Source organism: Emydura macquarii, unplaced genomic scaffold, assembly GCF_026122565.2.
Source record: "Emydura macquarii macquarii isolate MOO-44397 ecotype Brisbane River unplaced genomic scaffold, CSIRO-AGI_Emac_v2 contig_2636, whole genome shotgun sequence".
NCBI classification, from domain to species: Eukaryota; Metazoa; Chordata; order Testudines; family Chelidae; genus Emydura; species Emydura macquarii.
In genome coordinates, this window is record NW_027132773.1 from 47557812 (window position 1) to 47579220 (window position 21409).

Below are 21409 nucleotides of genomic sequence, written 5' to 3' on the forward strand. Positions count from 1 at the left end.
TTTCCCATTTACAGTACATATTGTAGATTTACATGTGTAATTTCTATCAGTGCTAATGGGAATTATACTGTAAATCCCCCATGTCTCAATAGGAAAATAGATCCTTTGGTTTTCAGTCAGGGGCCTCCGTGCCTTCATTAGGAATGTATTGTATTTGTAACAGGAAGGATGAGCAGGTATTTACTGGCAGTATTTGCTTAGTCAAAGTTTCTATATTCTAGAGGCTAATATGTAAAATCTGAAAATATCTTCTCTTTCAAATATTATTTATTATTCGTTAAGCCCCTGCAGTATGCTGGATGGCATACAAGAGAGAAAATAAGACTGGGCCTGTCCTAAGGAGCATATTGTTCAAAGAAGACAGACAGAGAGAGAAGACAGGATGCCCTGGAGAAGCCCAGAGGGAGGGGTGAATGAGATTTTTTTGGTGATTATTTTAATTGTTGTTAATATAGCTGACTCACTTTTCGTGGACACCCAGTACAGTTGTTCGCCCTACTTGAGGCAGCAGGAGCTGTGGTGTTGCTACCGAATTTTCATATCAAGCATGTACACACTTAGAAGCTGCCTTCAACTAATCTACTGCTGACATTTAAATTAGAGTACTGGTGACGGGTGTTAGTGGAAGTCTCTTCAGAGACTTGTAGGGCTGATCTACACTGGGAATTATATAAGCAGAGCTCTCTCTCTCAGGGGTTTGAAAAATTCACACCCCAGACAGACACAGCTATGTCAACCTAACCCCCAGTATAGACAGTGCTAGGTTGACACAGAAGAATTCACCCGAGAGGTGGATTACCTACACAGACAGGAGAACACCTCTTCCCTTCCCCTCCCCCCAATAGGTAATGGAAGTGTCTACACTAAGGTCTGGTCTCCACTAGAAAATTAAGTTGGCCTAACTACATCGCTCAGCGGTGTGAAAAATCCACACTCCCTGAGCAGTGTAGTTAAGCCAACCTATCCCCTAGCATAGACAGCACTAGGTTGACGGAGGAATTTGAACTACAAAATTATGTCGACCTAACTTACGTCGGCACACAGCTGTCACAGTTATTAAATCACTTGTGTGTGCGCACACACTTGGCTCCTTGTGTAGGTGGTATGGACCCTCACCAGAAGCACTTGTCGATTGTATTGTCAGTGTGGGACACTGTGAAATGGCTCCTGAAAGCAAGTAACAGTTGACATAAGCAACGCAGTGTCTACACCAGTGTTTCTTAACCTGGGGGTTTAGAGGGGTTGCAAGTGCAGAGCTGGTATTGGGGGTGGCAAGAAAGGCAATTGCCTGGAGCCACAGGGGCGCCATGAAACTAAGTTACATGCCTCAGCCCCGTGGGGGTGGGACTCAGGCTTCAGGGGTACAGTAGTTTGGAAAGGTTAAGAACCACTGGTCTACACAGTGACTACACTGACACTACATCGACCGTGACACTACGCCGCTCAGGGAGGTGGTGTTACTAAATCGGCGTAGAGAAGCACTTACGTCAGTGGGAGCCAGATTTAAGTGAAGACACTTCCACATGTAGGTCGACACAAGGCAGCTTACATCGACTGAACTGTGTTATGTACACCAGGCCTAAGTTTGAATAGATAATGTACAAAGGACTGAGGAGGGATGGGGTCAAACTTGGTGAGCTTGTGCCAGGTCAGTAACCCCCCTTTTGTTGTTTGGGTTTTTTTTTTAATTGAGACTACTTTCCTAGGCCTTATTTACACTAGAAAAATAAGTTGACATAACATAGGTCAGCTTATAGCCACCGCAGTAATTACTGTGGTGGCTGATGTCCACACTACCCTCTTTGGGTCGTGGTGCGCGTCCTCCCCAAGAGCACTTCCACCGACCTAAGAGGAGCAGTGTGGGAAGCTGAGAGCCCGGTCTCTCAGGCTCCTAGTGGGCTGACTCTCCCCCTTCCAATTGCTCAGCCGTGCAATTGACAAGGTTGCCTGAAGCAGCCCAGGGCTTCTCTCCTCTCTGTCCTGATCAGGTACCAGTCCAGCTGTCTCGGCTTCTCACACCACTTGCAGCCGGGAGCAAGGTCCAGACTCCTGGGCTTCTTGCCTAGCTCCCAACTGGGAATGGAGACCAGCTGCTCATCTCTTGGGAGGTTTCTTAAACGACAAGAATGACAGCCCCACAGCCGATGTAAGGGGGACGCAACTGCGTTGCCCTAACTAAGCTGACATAAGCCCTACACCTCTCGTCGAGGTGGTTTTATTTTGTCGAAAAAACAGGGCAGTTTTGTTGGAGGGAGGGGGTGTGATTGCAGTGTGTACACCAGCACTGTTTTGTTGGAAAGAAAGCTAACTTTGGTTGTCTAAGCAGTCTAGGCCTCTGTCTTAAGAATTGCTTTTTTCATTAAAAGTTGCTACTTTTATGATTGCAAACAAAACCATGAAAACATGACTCAAGTGTAATTGGTGTAGTTGTTTGGTAAGTTCACAGAGAGCCTGGAAAAAAAAAAAGGTCTTGGAAGTGTGAAGTCCCCGATTCATCTCAATGTGGTGTTAACAGTAGATTCCCAGGGAGAGAAGTTTAAATAATAGCATTCTTAACTACGTTGATGATGACAATCAAATATGTAAGGAAGGAGAAGAAGAATTATATTGTGAAGTTCTGTGGAATCTACTGTAAGTGACATCTCACTTTGGTACCACAAGTGGAAGGCTCTTGGGAGAATACCACTAATTTCCCCTCAGTCTGATCTATGGGGATGTCACACAAAGCAGTGTGATTGAGTTAAATTTTCCATTAATCTTTGATTCCCAGTCTTTATTTTGATTTTTTTGGTGGGATGGTAGGCGATTCAGTTGTTTAGATTTGCCAATACTTCTCTGTGGAAAGGATTAGAGTTTATAGGGCTTTTAGAAGAAGACTCTCTTAGAAGAGACTTGAAGGAAGAGAGGGGTGAAGCATGGTGGGCCACATCAGGAAGGGTTTTCTAGGGATTGGAGAAATGTGGAAAACGCTCATGCACTGTAAATTAGCATGGCTTCATTGGAGCCAATGGAGCTGTGCCAGTTTACACTAGCTGAGGATCTGATCCAGAAGGTGCAAGTTGAAACTAGAAAGTTATTAACAAATAGGAGGGAGTTCAGAGAAGAGTAACAAAAGTAATTGAAGATGGAGGGACTACTGAGAAAAGATTAAATGAGTTGATTACTTAGAGTTTGGCTAAATGATAACTAAAGGGCACATGATAACTCTACTATTCAGGTTGGAGAAAAAATAAACTCTGGTATTCTCCCAAGGTCTGCATACTGTGACACAAAAATGAAATGATTGTTAGGTTGTTCAGATCTTCATAATATAATCATCTCTCTTTTGTGCTTTTCTAAGCAGTAAAATAGTTACCAATTTGAATAATCTTCAGCGTTAGCAGCCATTGAAATTCATAGGGGCGGTTCACATCTGGTTGCAAGTTCAGACAGATATCTTTGCAGCAGTTGACTTTCTATTTGTATTTTGAAGGTTTTCTTTGCACCTTTAAAGGCTAGAAACGTAACTCTTTTGTGACAAAAACCAGATTCTGCAACACAAGATACAGCTAGCAGAGGAAGGTACCAGCCCTCTGAGCTCCTGGGAGCCACCCCAACTCAAAATCTGGACCGAGCAGTCTATTGGACTGTTGAATAATCTCCGAAAGGGAGCACTATCTCCTGGGACACAGCACTAGAAAACATGCTGTAGGAAACAAACCTGCATTGGCAGAAGGATGGAGCAGATTATGAAGGTTTTCTTGCTGATGGTTCTTTTCCATCAATAATTTCGATGATTCTGTGACCAGAGGATCTTATTTTCATTCTCAATTCTTCATATTGTAAAGCAACATGTATAACATTCAACAATTTTAGAATTGTTAGGACCTTATTTAATGCTTAATATAAACCTTTATTACACAGACACTATCCATTCTTTGTAGGGCTATTCTAGGAGATGTGGGTTTTTTGTACGTGATAAAGTGAGTATTTTTATAATGAGATTTGGAGCTATTATCTAAGATGAACTAGCCTGATAATAGGGGGCCCTGCTGTGAGAGTGCATTGTGTTCACACTTTTGTGCAGTCTTCAGGAACTCCTATAACATCATGTCCCTGACAGTATGTAAGCACATATACTGGTAACTAGATGAAACCCAATGGCCCCGTCCCAAAAATGAATGTTTTGGTAATTATTGGCTATGCATTCATTGGGTCCAATTTCACGATAGTATACATTGCCAGCTTCAAAATCCTGTCCAACTCTTTTGATTGTATCATATTTTATTTAATTTCTTCTTCAGGAGAAATTCCAGGGGTCAATTCATCAGTTGGACCAAACTGTTGTACTTGTAATTGCCAGTCAACTTTACAGGCCATTCTCCAAGAGCTGAAAACGATGAGAAAACTAATGCAGATTCAAGCAGGTACTATGATCTTTCTCTCACACACTCTCACACTCATTTAATCTGTGTCTGACATCTTTAATTAGGATTTTCCTAATGTGCTTTCACTAGGGAGAATGGTCCAGTGGTTAGAGAATCTAGCCTGGGACTTGGGAGATCTGGGGTCAATTCCCTGCTCTTTGTGGTCAAATTTTCAAAGTGCCTAGGTGACTTAGAAGCCCATGAAGGCATTTAGGCACCTAAGGCCTGGATCCGCCAAGAGACTTAGGTGTTGCTGCACTAAGCATTGCAATGTCTAACTTTTAGGTATCTAGGAACTCACTAGAACAATAATGTAATCAGCAAAGCCTGAGTTCAGTGCCTAGGCTCTCGCTACAACAAACGGGAGAGAGAGGCACCTTAGGCTGCAATTCCCAGCATGCTAAGTAAGAGATGCCAACCAGAGGGTTGTATCCTAAACCTTGCCTTTCTCCCTGAGATAGGTGCCTAAGGCTGGGCTGCAGAAAAGCTCTGTCTCTGCTTACGATCCACTAATGGGAAACCCTCTTAGGCATCCCAAGTCATTCCTTATGAAAATAAGTTAGGCAGCCACCTAACTCCACATAACATGGCCTGGGAACAAGAGGAGAAGGAGGAGGAACAGCAGCAGCTCCTTTTTTTAGTTCAGTGATTGGGGTATTCATGTGGGATGTGGGAGACCCTGGTTCACTTCCCCTCTCTGCCTGATGGGGAGGAGAGATTTGAACAGGGGTTCCCCACCTCTGAGGTTCATGGTATTCATAGTCTCTGAGGAGAAGGCAAAATAGGCCTGTTTAGGCCATCTGTCTTGCTTGGGAATTGACAATGTAGGCAGAGAACTGTGCAGCCTGGAAATACTCCAGTCAGAAGGGGAGAAACGCAGATCTTTGCCCAAGAGAGGTGACAGCTGAGAAGCCAGGAGCCTGAAAGTGGAAGCCCTTGGTGAACCATGAGAGGGAAACACAGGTGAGGTTAACCTGAACAGTGACAGTCCTCAGTTAGAATTGGGGAGAAAAATTCTTTTAATTGAAATGTGATGGAAGTTGCAAGGACAATGAAGGTGATTGCATGCGTGCAGTATCATGCTTGAAATAATGTTAATATGAGCTAAGGATAGATGAGACAAGCATTGTAATGTCAGCCAGTGCGAGTAAAGATGTTTGCAGTTCAGAGAAGTGTGAGGACCTTCAACCCGTACGCAGATGAGAAATCCTTGACACAAGTAGTTGCATTTACTTTGATGGGATTATTTGCATGAGTAAGAATGACTTGTGGATAAAAGATGCAGGACTAGACCTTCTGCAGTAAAAACTGGCATGCAGGATAATAGGAGTGTTTCTCTTTCCCTGCTGTGTATCCTGTAACATAAACACGCTGGTAAGTAATGAACCTCTTGATGAAAAGCTTTGGGAAATAGTTTATAGTTTGTGGTATGTAGTAAAGAGACTTGCAGAGGAAGAACTTATTTGGCACTCTTGTTATTAAAAGGATTAGCACCTAAAATGCAAACGTGTACATGTAAGCAGAATGATTTATTTTGATATTTAAGCACCTTCCTATTTAAATGACAAACTACAAATTGCAGCCTTTGTAATCCTTGCCAGAAACCTCTCTAAAATCCATTAAGTAAATACACTGTGTATTGGGGTTCCTATTAAGAAACCTTTGCAGAGGATGGCAGTTTGCTGTTCGCTGGAAGCTGTAGCATTTTCTATGGGATTTTCAATTGCACATGGACAAAACCAAGGCTGAGTCTATACTAAAAGGTTAGGTTGACTCAAATATGTGTTTCAGGGGGGTGAAAAATCCCCATGCTTGATTGACATAGTGAAGCTAACCTAACCCCCAGTGTAGACAGTGCTAGATTGACAGAGGAATTCTTCTGTGAACCTAGCTACCACCTCTCAGGGACGTGGATTACCTACACTGACGGGAGATATGATTGTTCCTCTATAAGTACATCAGAGGGATAAACACCAGGGACGGAGAGGACGTGCTTCAGTTAAAGGCCAATGTTGGCCCAAGATCAAATGGATATAAACAGGTCATCAACAAGTTTAGGCTTGAAATTAAACTAAGGCCTGGTGTACACTACAGAGTTTGTTGACAAAAGTCAGCTTTCATCAGCAAAACTGGAGGTTACGCACTACAGTGCTGCTCCCACCGACAAAAATCTCCTGCTTTGCCAACAAAATAAAACCACCTCGATGAGAGACGTAGAGCTTTTTGCGGCAAAGTTACATGAACAAAGTGTCAGTGTAGACCCTGTGCTTAGTTAAGTTGCCATAAATGGTCTCCAGGAGGTGTCCCATATTGCCCATCCTGACTGCTCTGGTTAGCAGTTCGAACTCCACTGCCCTGCACCCAGATACACAAGCATCTACCCTCCTCCCCTTTAAAGGACTGGGAATTTTTGAAATTCCATTTCCTGTTTGTTCAGCATGGGGAGCTCACATTGCATCTTCCCAGCTGATCATAGCAGCTCCACGCAGCAAACACTCTCCCGCTTGGAGCACGCCAGAGTTGTTGGATCTGCTGGGCCTGTGGGGAGAGGAGGCTGTGCAGTCCCAGGTCTGCTCCAGCCATAGGATCTTGGTTACAGTCAGATTTCTCAAGGCATGTTGGAGAAGGGCTACGAACGGGACACACATCAGTGTTGTGCAAAGATCAAGGAGCTGAGGCATGCATACCAGAAGGCTAGGGAGTCCAAATGTCGCTCCGGTGCTGCGTCGAAGACCTGCCACTTCTGTAAGGAGTTGGAAGCCATCCTTGGCAGTGACCCAACCTTCACCGCCAAGAGCCGCGTGGATACTTTGGCAGGGCTGGAGACAGAGGATTCAACTCTGAGGACAAAGTCATGGATGAGGAGATCAAGTTAGAGGATGAGATGGGACAGGTGACAGGATCGTCCGGTACCTTGGGGAGCCAGAACCTTTTCTCAACCCTGGAGGGTTCAGGCTAGTCCCAGCACTCCGACTCTGGTGCACATGATGCAGGAGAGGGGAATTCTGGTAAGTGATCTTTTGGAGTTGATGCTGCTCAGTTATATGAGGTAGAGCTGTCCTTTGCTTTGTTATATTCTACAAGTGTGTGAAGGGATAGAAATGTACAAGATGAGCTGTGTTTGCGTGTGCTTCACATTCCCCTGTGCAGCTAAGTAGTATGGCGGAAAAGTGTATTGATGCACACTGAAATTTCACAGAAATCCTCCAGAGAGATCTCTAAGAAACTATCCCAGAAACTTTCCTCGTTTCCTCAGCAGAGCTGCTTTGTTCCTTCCCCTGTTGTAGGAAAGTTTCCTGCACCAAATCGGCAATCACTTGTGGAGGGACCAAAGCTGCACACATGCAAGCAGCATAGGGACTCAGTCTGAAGCTACTCACATGTAGGAGATGCACCCTTGCATCCTTGCTTATCCTCAGAAGTGAGATATTGGCTTCTATGACCTCTACTTGTGGAAAATGGTGGCAGAATTTATAATTTGTCCCGAGTTGCCTGCAGAGATCCTCTTAGAAAACCACCAAGATCCTTTTATCTATCTTGAATGAACTACCTGCAAGCCAAACTCTCCATGTTTGGGACCTTCGCTGAGCTGTGTGCTTTCCAGGGACTGTAATAAAGAGGTATATTTTACTATAATGATTTGGTGCTATGAGTGCACCAACAATCATGCTTCTGTTCATTGTGCTGCTGCAGATGTGACCTTCAGGGGAACCCATACACACTTGCAAAGTGCCTCCGCCTGATAAGTAAGTGACTGAGGAGGAGCAAAGAGGACATGTTTCAAGAGGTGCTCTAGTCCTCAGAGGCCGAAAAACAAGAATGCAGGATGTTGAGAGACACTTTAAATGAAAATTATAAAATGGACAGGCAAGACACAAAGGAGAGCCAGGGATGAATTTTAATAGGCCAGGAGTGAATGATGGAACTTTTCACCCTTAGCCTCAAAGTGGTGGAGAACCAAATGCAGATGTTGAAGTCCCTAATCCTGCTACAGACAAAATTCTTGTGTGCTCCACCCGCCTGCCCGCCAGCAGCTAATACAGAATTGCTTGCCATGCCCTTCCCAAACTCTTCCCACACCTTCCTTCGAACCTACCAACGTGTCTTGGTACCCCGTTCACTCCACCCCTTTGGACAGCTTCCAAAATGATAACTGGATTTACACAAAGCTTGAGAGAGCCTACAATGCCGTTCACTGTTTTCTCCCCTTCCCACCAACCATTTTGTGTGTGTTAATTGGTATTTAATAAAAACATACTCTCTGAAAGATAATCCTCTTTGTCTCATACACATGGTGGTTGCTGCAGAAATTAATACCACAGTGGCAATTGGATCATACGCAGAATACAAATCACAGTCAGGAATCATCCAAATTTTCATGCAAGGGGGCAAGTTAACAAAGCATGGCACAGTGCTGTATAGAAACTGGTGCTCATTGTCAAAATGGTGTCTCAAGACCTCCCTGATTTGAATAGCCCCCGTTGTGCCCCTTTAAAAGCCCTGATATCTGGTTGGATCCATCTCCATGCTTCATCCCGGTGGGTGAGCTTTTCACCCTTAGCCTCACAAATAACTATGGAGCACACAGCAGGCAGCTATGACCACATGGATATTTTCCGCATTTAGATCTCATCTGCCAGAAAGGCAGCGCCAGCGTGCTTTTAATCTGCCAAATGCACATTCTACAGTCATTCAGCACTTGTTCAGCCTGTTGTAGAAGTGCTCCTTGCTGCTGTCCAGGTTACACATATGAGGCTTCATGAGCCATGGGAACAGGTAGTACACTGGGTCTCCTGGGATCACGGTGGGCATTTCAGCATCCCCCATTTGAATCTTCTGGTTTGGAAAGAAAGTCTCTACTTGCAGGTTTCCGTACAGGCCAGTGTTCCTGAAGACACGTTCATTATGTACCTTCCCTGACCACTGCATGTTGATGTCTGTGAAATAACCCCAGTGATCCACAAGCGCCTGCAATACCATAGAGAAGTGCCCCTTTCTATTGATGTACTCCATCGCAAGATGGTCTGGGGCCAAAATTGGGACATGCGTGCCATCTATCACTCTGCCACAGTCAGAGAATCCCATTGCTGCAAAGCCATCCACTATTTCACACGCATTTCCAAGAGTCACAGTCCTTCATAGCAGAATGCGATTAATGGCCCTGCACACTTGCATTAACGCAGCCCCAACAGTGGACTTCCTGACTCCAAAATTTGATTTGTGACTGACCAATAGCAGTCTGGAGTTGCCAGCTTCCACATGGCGATCGTCATGCACTTGTCCACCAAGAGGGCAGCTCTCATTTTGGTGCGCTGCAGTGCTGGGTTGAGCTCTTAGCACAGTTTGAGGAAGGTAGCTTTCAGCATCTGAAAATTCTGCAGCCACTGCTCATCATCCCAGACTTGCATAATGATGCAATCTCACCACTCAATGCTTGTTTCCCATGCCCAAAAGCGATGGTCCACTGTATGCAGCTGCTCCGTGAATGCCAAAAGTTATCTGGTGATGTTTCTTTCCATGGCACACAGCAGGTCAGGCACCTCTGATTCCTGTTCAGATTGGGAGTTCATGATATTACACGATTACCTACGATGTGACAACAACAGTGGAGATCAGTGCAGGATCCATCCTTGCTGACCGAGATGGCAGGTGCACAGTAAACGGGCTGTTGAAAAATGCCACAAAACGCATTCGGAAACCCATGGAATGGGAAAAAAAAAATGCATAATGGGACATTGAGCCTGCACCCATGATGCAGTGCAATCCACTCCGCCTTCCCACAACTCCTAGCTGCAGAAGGTGGCAAGTTGCACAATGGGATAGCAACCCACAATGCACTGCTCTCACTGTTGATGCTAGAGCACCAACTGTTGATGCACTTCACCAACAGAAGGAGTGTTGTGTAAACGTGCACCAGCCATATAATTATATCGCTCTTTGATCGCTGACAAAACTGTAATGTAGACAAGGTCTAAGGTTTCTAACCATCAGAGGAGTGAAGTTCTGGGACAGCCTTCCAGGGGGAGAAGTAGAGGCAAAAACCTGACTCAACTTTCCAGACTCAGCTTGATAAGTCTATGGAGGGGGGGTATGTTGAGATTGTCACAATGGCATGTGACTCATCTACGACTCCTAGTAGCAAATATCTCCAGTGGCAGGAGATGGGACACTAGACGGGGATGACTCTGAGTTCCTACAGAGAATTCTCTCCCAGTTGTCTGAGTGGTGGTTCTCGCCGACATGCTCAGGGTCTAACTAATTGCCATAGGGTCAGGAAGGATTTTTTCCCCCAGGTCAGATTGACAGAGACTCTTGGGGGTTTTTGCCTTCCTCTGCAATATGGGACATGGGTTACTTGTTGGTTTGAAGTGGAATAAATGGTGGATTCACTGTAACTTGAAGTCTTTAAATCATGATTTGAAGTCTTCAGTAAGTCAGCCAGAGATTTTGGGTCTATTACAGGAGTGGGTGGGTGAGGTTCTGTGCCCTGCGATGTGTAGGAGATCAGGCTAGATGATCACAATGGTCCCTTGTGACCTTAAAGACTATGAGATGGGAGAACCCCTCCCATCAGCATAGGTAGTGTATATACTGAAGCACTGCTGTAGTGTTTCAAGTATAGACAAACCCTAAGCTGTTTAATACTGATTTTTTAGCCCTGATTCTGCAATCTGATCCATATGGATGGACCTTTACATCTGTACAGAGTGAATCCATACAGATCTGATTGCAGGAGCAGGGCCTTAATTTGTAAAGCACTTATGTGTCCTTGAAAGACACTGTATAATGATAAAATATTAATATATGTGAGAAATAAAGAACCATTAAGCTTCAAACAAACCAAACAGGTATGAAGTCCAGGTAACTGTTTTCCAGAATGTAGAAATTATACTGTTAAATATGTTTTACTGATTCTTGATAAAATATTCTTTAAATATTCTCTTTGAGCCAGTTTTCTTCAGAAAAGAGCATGATTGCTAATGCATCTAGAGTTTTCTTTTTTTATGTCAGAAAAAGATGTTGAAAGACCGTAAGATCCTTATAATGTAAGAGGGCATACTACTTAACATATCTAATCATTGTTCAAGTATTTTTTTCAATATGAAGGGTTAATTATGCAAACCTGGTAAAATATAAATGCTTCATATGCACAAACTGTATTGTGAATTGTGCTGCTTAGCTAGAGGATGAATATAGTAAGTCAGTAACTGGCTTAATTGCAGTGGTATATGTGTTTCTATAAATATATTTACAGCTTTTTTTTTTTTCATTCAGTTGGCACCCAAAACAGACAGCAGCCTCCGATTCCCCTGATCTGTGCACAGAAGCCAACAATACCAAGAAAGAGAAATAAAAAGAAAAAACTGCCCCAAAAGACTCTTGAGCCTATTACTGTGAATAAGAAGCCCAGCACTGTAGTGAAGGAAAAGAAGCTGTCAGCAAACTCTGAAAGATCCAACCTGCAAGTAGCTGAACACACTCTAAAGCCGGAGACCCATGTTTCAGGATTTGGTATCATTCTTGAATCAGCTTCCTCAGATGTAAGTTGATATTTCTGGTGCATAGAATGCCAGAGAACTTAGGGATTGATGTGGAAGTCTGCTTGAGGCCATATTGTTCCCTCTTCCTCAAAAGAAGTGGGGATGTGGATGGGGAGTCCTAAAAAGGGGGAGTGCTGCTTCCAAGGCCTCATATTCTCTGTAGGTGTTCTGTAGGGATCAGGATCTTTGTTTGACCTGGCAAACTAAACTTGCTGTCTGCATCTGCCATGCTGCCTAGGACCAAAGTAAGTCAGGGAACCCTGAAAGGAGCTGTCTAAGGAATTCACAACCCTAGCCTTTCTTGGCTAATGTAAGCCTTGATCATGAAAAGACTTATTTATGTACTTAAGTTTACACACTTGAGTAATTCTATTGGTTTCAGTGGGGCTGCTCACATGAATAAAGTTTAAGTATATGTTTAAGTCTTTGCAAGATTGGGGCATTTAATTTTCATCCCTGTTATATCCAGGTAAAGGCCTTGATCCTGCTATTGAAATCATGGGGCTGTGTATGAGTGCAGGAGGCTGCCCAAGCAGATCCAGTTGCAGGATTAGAATTAGCAGCTATTAGAACATGTGACTGGGACATTGGAAGGTTGCAGGTAGTTATTTCAGATAATGTGTGTATTTAGAGTAATGAAGTGTCTATCTGGTGACCATGGGATGGTTGAATGGCTCTGCTTAATGATCAGATGGATAATGTCTGAAAAGTTCACTGATGAGTAAGCTGATAATTAATTTCTTTAATATATTTTTAATTTTGAGAAGGCAGTTTCCAATTTACTAAGTACAGTGAGCTAGAAGAACATAATTAAATTCTGTATCACTGAGCGTAAATGAAAAGAATTCTGTAGATAATGTACCTTTCTAGAAGTGCATACTAATAATAAAAAAGAGCAGTCATGATAATTCAGTTATATAGATGCAAGCTACATCACTAATTAGATTACAGTGTCATGCAAGAGAGTCTGTGTAATGATATATAGTAACTAGTTTAATGCTTTTCAAAGGTGGTTCTGTTGTTGTATTGTGGCTAGAAATGTTTGAAGCGATAGTAGATACGGGGTAACTTCTTCCTCAGATAGGCAATTTACATTTATAAGACTTCTATGTTTGTGACTTGATTTTTAGCTTGGATCTCCAATTTTTCAGGCAGCTTTGTGCATGCAATGGAATTTCATCCACGGTTTTGTAGGTTCATTTCATTCATGCTAGTTCTGTCATGATTCATTCTGGGCGCAATTCCTTGTAGATGGCAGTTTTGCACTCATGAAAATGGAAGCCTGGCTTAAAAATCGGGCTTCACCTTGCTTCTCTTGTTTGGAGCTGACATATACCATTTGCCAGGCTTGTTGGTTCAGTATGTTTCCAGCGTCTGAACCCTCCCCACCACCAAAGCAGCTTAGGACAGTTTTGAAAATAAGCAAGATTTTTTAATTATAATTTAAACCATATGGGATTTATTTTCAAAAGAAAAAAATTGAGTTTTGGGAGTTAATATATTTACCAGTGAAAATAAAGTGCAATCTCTATAAACATTTTGAATGGACTAAATAATGTCACTTTTTAAAAAGAATGAATGAGGACATTGTTTTATCTTTTCCTTCTATATTTATAGGCATTTCAATTGCACTCATGACCATTGTCTCTGAGTGCCTAAGGAAGCTGAAAGGCAGTTTTGATAGTACAGTATATAAATGCTCTCATTTGAAAATTGTACAAATTGCCCCTTGTATGTACTGATCTATACAATTACTAACCAATGCCATCATTATTTTCGCTACATCTTTGGATAGAAAGTGATCCCCATTCCACTTCAGTAAATCAAGGATAACTTCACTGAAACCAATGTTAAACTCTCTTGGTTTCAGTGGCGGTACCCTGGGGTCACATCAGTGGATCAGAGCTCAGAATCTGTCGCAGGAACCAAATTAGCCCTTTTAAAATGTAATGATTACTTACTTATAGTTAAACTTTCTTGTCTTTGCTTTACTATTAATGTAGGTAATTGGCATGAACCTGGTGAAGACTTTGCAGTTCTAATCAATGCAACATACTGAAATGTCTGGGAATAAATCTAATTTGCTGCCTATTAATTTTAGCAAAACAAAAACTTTGGCATTCAGATTTTATTTGTTACACTGTACATGAAGTTACCCACCAATTCTTTATACCCTGATTATTGTCTGCTAAGAAAAGCTATTGCATTTGATATATCACATTCAAAGTTGTCCATGAAAGCTCAATTAGGTACTGACTGCCTTTGACTGAAGAATAATTTGCTACTAAAGGAAAGCAGGCATAAATCAGCATTTTACCTTCAAGGTATGTGGCTGAGGTACAAATTGATTACTTTATTTTAAAAAGCCTAAACTAACATAACATTGACACTGTCCTCCCACTGATGCACAGGTGGGTTTTACAGGTAATTCATAGCAGTATTAATGAGATTTGTTTATTGCATTTCCTCTTTATATCACTGGGATCTTGTTAGATTTTTCAGGCTAAGGCTCAAGCCCAGTGTAGCAAAGTAATATTTGGCCCCAACCATCTGCCATTCACACCATAACAACTGCATAGTATAGTCTGGTTAATATGCCCTGGGATTTAGCTGGGTTGTAAAACTGCCCATTTTTTATTGTTGTTGTTTTTGTTTTAAACACTGTAAAAGTCTTTGCTGTCAAGTGTGGCTAGTTTGGTGAATCCAGCATTTTAAAAATTCACAATGCGAAATGCTGTTGTCATCAAGATTAAACTGAAAAACTCCAATTTTAAAATTATTATGCATTTTTAAGACCCTTGATCCCAGCTTCAAAAGCAGCATGAGTGCCGATTTTATTTGCATCTTGTCCAGTGTATGTGTATACACAATGATAACATTGACTTAAAAAAATATTCTGCTTGCAGAATCCAATTTAGAATTGGATTCCTGACACAGTCCAGAAAATCCACAGCAGAAGAGCTCCTTGGCCAGAGTCTACCCAGACTTACAGCCGTTTCATCCTCTTTAGACTCAGTGAAGTTGCAGGAGGTGTAAGTTAGGATGAAATTTGCCCCTGTAACCTGAAGTGTCTTTGAAAATTTGAAAATGCACTCACAGTATTTGAAGGTGGACGTTTGCATTAATAAAACGAAAACAAAACGTTGCTTGAGCAAACATGCCAAAAATGTGTAATTACACAAAAATACACATTGTTCATGCCCAACTGCAGATGATGTACAGAGGAACCCACAAATATTGTTGGGGCAGGGGCTCTCTCAAAGACTTTGGAAAATGTTGACCCTAAAAGTACTTAATAAGAGAGTCCAGTTAAAGCTGTGTAGGAAATACAAGGCAGTGATATTTTTTCTCCTTTTCTTCTGGCAGTGTCATTTAGCTATATGATTTAGCACAATTTCTTTTTACTATGTCGTCATTCTAAGGATGCGCTCAGGATACATGATAACAAGGAAGAGAGTGATTGACAAGCCAGCACAGGATTTGGGAGCAATCATTTATTGAGTTTGTCACCTTTAACACACACAGGTTGTTCTTGAACTGCTAGGTCCAATTGACTTGACTTTTTGTGAGCTTTGAATGGAACTTAAAGCCAGTCCCTACTGAAAGATGGTTGCCGTACAACCACCTGTCCTCCCTGGGAGTGTATCCCTTCTGTGGTGCTCCTTGGGTGTACTACTCCATTGGTGCAGAAAGATGCAGATTCCACTCCCTGTGCCCATGGGAGTGAATCAGGTTCACTAAAGGGTCATATAAACCCTATTTTAAAAGGCTATTTGGCCTTGTCCAAATGACATTGTTCTGGTGGTGACCTTCTGGGCTCTGCCTGTAATTAGATATCGCAAGGTATCATCGCTCTTTGGTTTTTTGTTTTGTTGAGTTTGTTATTGTGTGCAAAGAAGTAGCATAGTTAGTGTTGAATAGCAGCAATGGTAGATAAAGAGAGCAACCTGTATAATTATTCGATTTGCCTTTTAATGTGCTTGTTCACCGGTTACTTTTATTACAGTAAAATAAACTGTTGTTACGACTCCTGGAAAGCTCCATGTGTGTGATCATTTGGTGACAATGAAGTCTTGGTGGATGTACATTTAAAACAATGTGTAAACATTATTTTAATTAAAATATTTGTGTTCCTTTGGTAGCCAGAAGTGCAACTTGCTGAAGGCTTTGATGTCTTTATGCCCAAATCTCAGCTGGACTCTATATTGTCAAACTATACTCGCTCAGGAAGCCTGCTGTTCAGAAAGCTGGTGTGTGCATTTTTTGATGACAAGACCTTGGCTAACTCTTTACCCAATGGCAAGAGGAAAAGAGGACTTAATGACAACCGAAAAGGACTAGACCAAAATATTGTGGGTGCAATAAAAGGTATGTTTCTGATATGTTTCATGTGTATATATATCTAAATATATAGAGAGCCTTAGCTGAGAAGGTGTTCTAGTCATTCAATAATACCAGGAAGTTAGAATCTCTGGAGCTTGGGTCAGAAAAATGTGCATTCTTATTTTTATAATTTTTCCATAATTTCTGAGGTGGTCCCTCCAGACCAGATTAAGCTAAAGACCCATGCCTATGTCCCCAACATGTGATGAGATAAGAATCTCAACTTTAATTTTTTTTCTGGCCTTCATGGATGCAAAGAAAAGCTTGAAAATGTGACCAGAGAGTACTTGATGCCTGCTTGAGTCATAAAACAGCTTGAAACAATTGCTCCAACTAGAGAAATGCACTGCTCATTCATTAGATTGAAACCTGCTGCCACTCCATGGAGATGCAGAGTCATAATGGAACTCTCCCAAGTTTTATCCAGGACAATGGGTTGAGGCACATCAGCAGGGTGAAATGGGAAAGTTTGCCATGTGTCTGACTGTGTCATATTTATACTATGAATAACTAGATTAGTAGTTTGTGGGTGGCTGTGAGGTGGGGAAGACCTTATTGAGGAAAATCAAGTAAAAGAAATGAGTTTTGTATCTAGTTCTGATGTCAGTGAGGTTATGGTTCTGCTTGTCTTGTGGGAGTGAATTCAATAGTCTAGGTCAAGTTCCTCTGAATGTTCTGTCCACCGCTGAGTCGTCTCCCCCATTGCTCAACAGTTTCAGAATTCCAGTAGAATATAGCTATTAAAGGAAATTATGGTCCAGGGCTTTGAATTTAAAGACAAAAACTTTATATTCAACTTATTGGGGAATTACTGAAAGCAAAGTACAGGGGTCATCTGTGTTAAGTGGACAAGCTGCTGCATTTTGTACCAGCTGCAACTTTTAAAGTACACATGATTCATTCCTAGATATGAGTTGCCATAATCTAACCCGGGAGTCAAGAATATATGGATCATGGAGACCAGGGAGAAGGGTCGGAATCTGGGGGGAGCATGGGCCATTGTAACAGGGACAAGGGAGAGAAAAGAGGGAACATGGAGGGGAAATCATCAGCATTTTAGATGTCAGTATAGTAATGCAAGAAGTATGGGGAATAAACAGGAAGAACTAGAAATGCTAGTGAATAAATACAATTATAGTTGGCATCACAGGAGGATAATACTCAGGACTAGAATATTGGTATAGAAGGGTATAGCTTGCTCAGGAAGGACAGGCAGGGGGGAAAAAGGGAGGAGATGTTGCTTTGTATATCAAAGATGTGTACAGTTAGACTAAGGTTGAGATGGAAATAGGAGACAGACTTGTTGAAAGTCTCTGGGTAAGGATAAAAAGGTGTTAAAAAACAAGGGTGGTGTCAAGGTAATGGTTTACTACTCACCATCTATCCAGGAAGAAGAGGTGGATGAGGATTTTTTTAAACAACTAACAAAATCATCCAAAGCACAGGACTTGGTGGTGATGGGGGAGTTCAACTACCCAGACATCTGTTGGGGAAAATAATATGGCAGGGCACAATTATTCAACAAGTTCTTGAAATGCATTGGTGTCAGTTTTTTATTTCAGAAGATGGAGAAAGCAACTAGGGGAGAAGGCCATTTTAGATTTGACTTTGACAAATAGTGAGGCACTGGTTGAGAATTTGAAAGTGGAAAGCAGCTTGGGTGCAAGTGAAATGATAGAGTTCATGATTCTGAGGAATCATAGAATCATAGAAGAATAGCATTGGAAGGGACTCAGGAGGTCATCTAGTCCGACCCCCTGCTCAAAGCAGGACCAATCCCAACTTAATCATCCCAGCCAGGGCTTTGTCAAACCGTACCTTGAAAACCTCTAAGGATGGAGATTTCACCACCTCCCTAGGTAATCCATTCCAGTGCTTCACCACAGTTCTAGTGAAAAAGTTTTTCCTAATATCCAATCTAGATCCCCCCCACTGCAACCTCAGAACATTGCTCCTCCTCCTATCATCTGCCGGCACTTAAAACAGCCTAGCTCCATCCTTTTTGGAACCCCCCTTCAGGAAGTTAAAGGCTGCTATCAAATCGCCCTTCACTCTTCTCTTCTGCAGACTAAACAAGCCTAGTTCCCACAATCTCTCCTCATAAGTCATGTGCTTTAGCCCCCTAATGATGTTTGTTGCCCTTTTCTGAACTCCCTCCAATTTGTCCACATCCTTCCTGTAATGGGGGCCCAAAACTGGACACAATACCCCAAACGTGCCCTCACAAGTGCTGAATAGAGAGGAGTGATCACTTCCCTTGATCTGCTGGCAATCCTTCTACTAATGCAGTCCATTATGCCGTTAGCCTTCTTGGCAACAAGGGCACACTGTTGACTCATATCCAGCTTCTTGTCCGCTGTAACCTCCAGGTCCTTTTCTGCAGAACTGCTGCCAAGCCAGTCAGTCCCCAGTCTGTAGCAGTGCATGGGATTCTTCCGTCCTAAGTGCAGAACTCTGCACTTTCCTTGAACTTCATCAGATTTCTTTTGGCCCAATCCTCCAGTTGGTCTAGGTCACTCTGAATCCTATCCCTATCCTCCAGCATATCTACCACTCCTAGTGTCATCTGCAAACTTGCTGAGGGTGCAAGTCACCCCATCTTCCAGATCATTAAGGAAGATGTTGAATAAACCTGGCCCCAGGACCAACCCCTGGGCACTCCGCTTGTTACCAGCTACCAACTAGATATCGAGCCGTTGATCACTACCTGTTTAGCCCAATGTTCTAGACAGCTTTCTGTCCACCTTATAGTCCATTCATCCAACCCAGGCTTCTTTAACTTGCTGGCAAGAATACTGTGGGAGATCGTATCAAAAGCTTTGCAAAAGTCAAGATATATCATGTCCACTACTTTCCCCACATCCACAGAGCCAGTTATCTCATCATAGAAGGCAATCAGGTTGGTCAGGCATGACTTGCCCTTCGTGAATCCATGCTGACTGTTCCTGATCACCCTCCTCTCTTCCAAGTGCTTCAATATGGATTCCTTGAGGATTCAGAAATCAGTCCCCATGATTTTTCCAGGGACTGAGGTGAGGCTGACTGGTCCATAGTTCCCCAGATCCTTTTTTGAAGATGGGCACTATTTTTGCCTTTTTCCAATCGTCCGAGACCTCTTCCAATTGCCACCAGTTTTCAAAAATAATGGTAGAAGGGGAAACAGCACAATACAGATAATGGATTTCAAGAAGACAGACTTTAGCAAACTCAAGGAATTGGTAGGTAAGATCCCATGGGAAACAAGTCAAAGGGAAAAAACAGTTCAAGAGAGTTGGCAGTTTTTCAAAGAGACATTATTAAGGGCACAAGAGCAAACTATCCCACTGTGTAGGAAAGACAGGAAGTCTGGCAAGAGACCACTCTGGCTTAGCCAGGAGATCTTCAATTATCTGAAACTCAAAAAAAGAGTTAAAAGGATGAATATAAACAAATACAAGCATGTAGGGACAAAAATTAGAAAATTCAAGGCACTGAATGAGATTAAACTAGCTAGAGACATAATGGGTAACAAAAAATATTCTACAGATACATTAGAATCAAGAGGACGACCAAGGACAGGGTAGGCCCATTACTCATTGAGGGGGGATAGATAATAACAGAAAATGTGGAAATGACAGAAGTACTAAATGACTTTTTTATTCATTTTTCACCCAAAAAAACTATTTAAGTTTAGGTTGGACATTAGGAAAAAATTCCTAACTGTCAGGGTAATTAAGCACTGGAACAAATTGCCTAGGGAGGTTGTGGAATCTCCATCATTGGAGGTTTTTAAGAATAGGTTAGACAATCACCTTGCAGGAATGGTCTAGTTATTACTTAGCGCTGCCTTGAGTGCAGTGGACTAGACAAATGACTGCTCGAGGTCCCTTCCAGTCCTATTCTATGATTGTGACCACGTCAGAGTCCTGACTTATATTTCTTATGGACTCTCTGGTATTGACTCTAGTTGTGGTTGCAACCAGGTTTCTGTTAGAAGTATGATTTCAGATTGTTTCACTCAGGAAAAACATTGATTATTTCATAATTTGTCCAGTGAGGGGTTTCTTACACACCTTCCTCTGAAGAATCTGGTATTGGCCTCTGCAAGAGACTGAATCCTGGATTAGGTGGACCACTGGTCTGTTCTAGTATGGCAATTTCTATGTAATGTTCATTGACCAGTGCCTCCATTCACATCTTGTTGATTCTTTTACCGCAATGCATTGACAGTATATTAGCACTGAAAGGTCCATTACATGATATAAGTATGATCCATCATACAGAATAGTGAATTGTTGATAAACACTGGCCTATGAGGAAAACATTTTTTACACGGTATCCTTCATACAAGTCATAAAAAGCTTTAGGGGGTAAGTTATTCATAAATTGGAGAGAAAAAGGAGGTTTGAACATGAATTTTAAAATCCACTGACGTGGAGGGAAGATAGCAGGGGACACTCATTTCCAGTAGGTGGGGCAGCACAGTTGGAATTTCAAAATTTGCCCCATTGTAGAGAACAGCAGTTATGAGCAGTTAAACAAAAATTACCATATTTCAACATGATGAAAATTGAAAAGCCTGAGTTAAAACCCCCTCCAAAATAGGGTTGTAATGGAAATGAAAATGTATCTGTGGTGGTACTACTAGGCACTGCTATTATAAGAGAATTGCATTCACTGCATTTAGAGTATCAACCAAATGATAGTGCATGACCCTTGTCATGCTTCATTAGGGGAGTCCTTTCCTAGAGGCTAATGAAACAAGTTGCCAAGAGTTGCCACACTGTGGAACTTTACACAGCCTGGCTCCAATAGCACTTTTTTTCCCCTTAAGAGCTATGCTGTAAGACACTGTGGTTTCATTTATTCCAAGTAATGACTGAGCCAGTATGAAATCTCCACGAGAACAACATCATGTTGTTTGCATTATCATTAAGACATTATTCTGCCAAGCTCCCAGATATTGTTTAGTAGTGCTTTTGGTCCTTTTCCATGACGTGGATACAGAAATGAAGAAAAAGCTACATTCATTGGAGAAATGAGCTGAGAACTTAAGGGGACACTGTCAAGTTGAAAATCATCCTTCAGTCTGAAAACATT

The 21409-nt window shown here is 42.1% G+C and overlaps 1 protein-coding gene across 1 annotated transcript in view; it reads left to right on the top strand.

The window, feature by feature from the left end:
- Positions 1-21409, top strand: part of BEND7 (BEN domain containing 7) — a 53408-nt gene that overhangs the window by 14952 nt on the left and 17047 nt on the right. Inside the window, 3 exon segments of the mRNA XM_067564583.1 lie at positions 4284-4406; positions 11682-11947; positions 16090-16315. Coding sequence (XP_067420684.1) covers positions 4284-4406; positions 11682-11947; positions 16090-16315 — 615 coding nt within the window.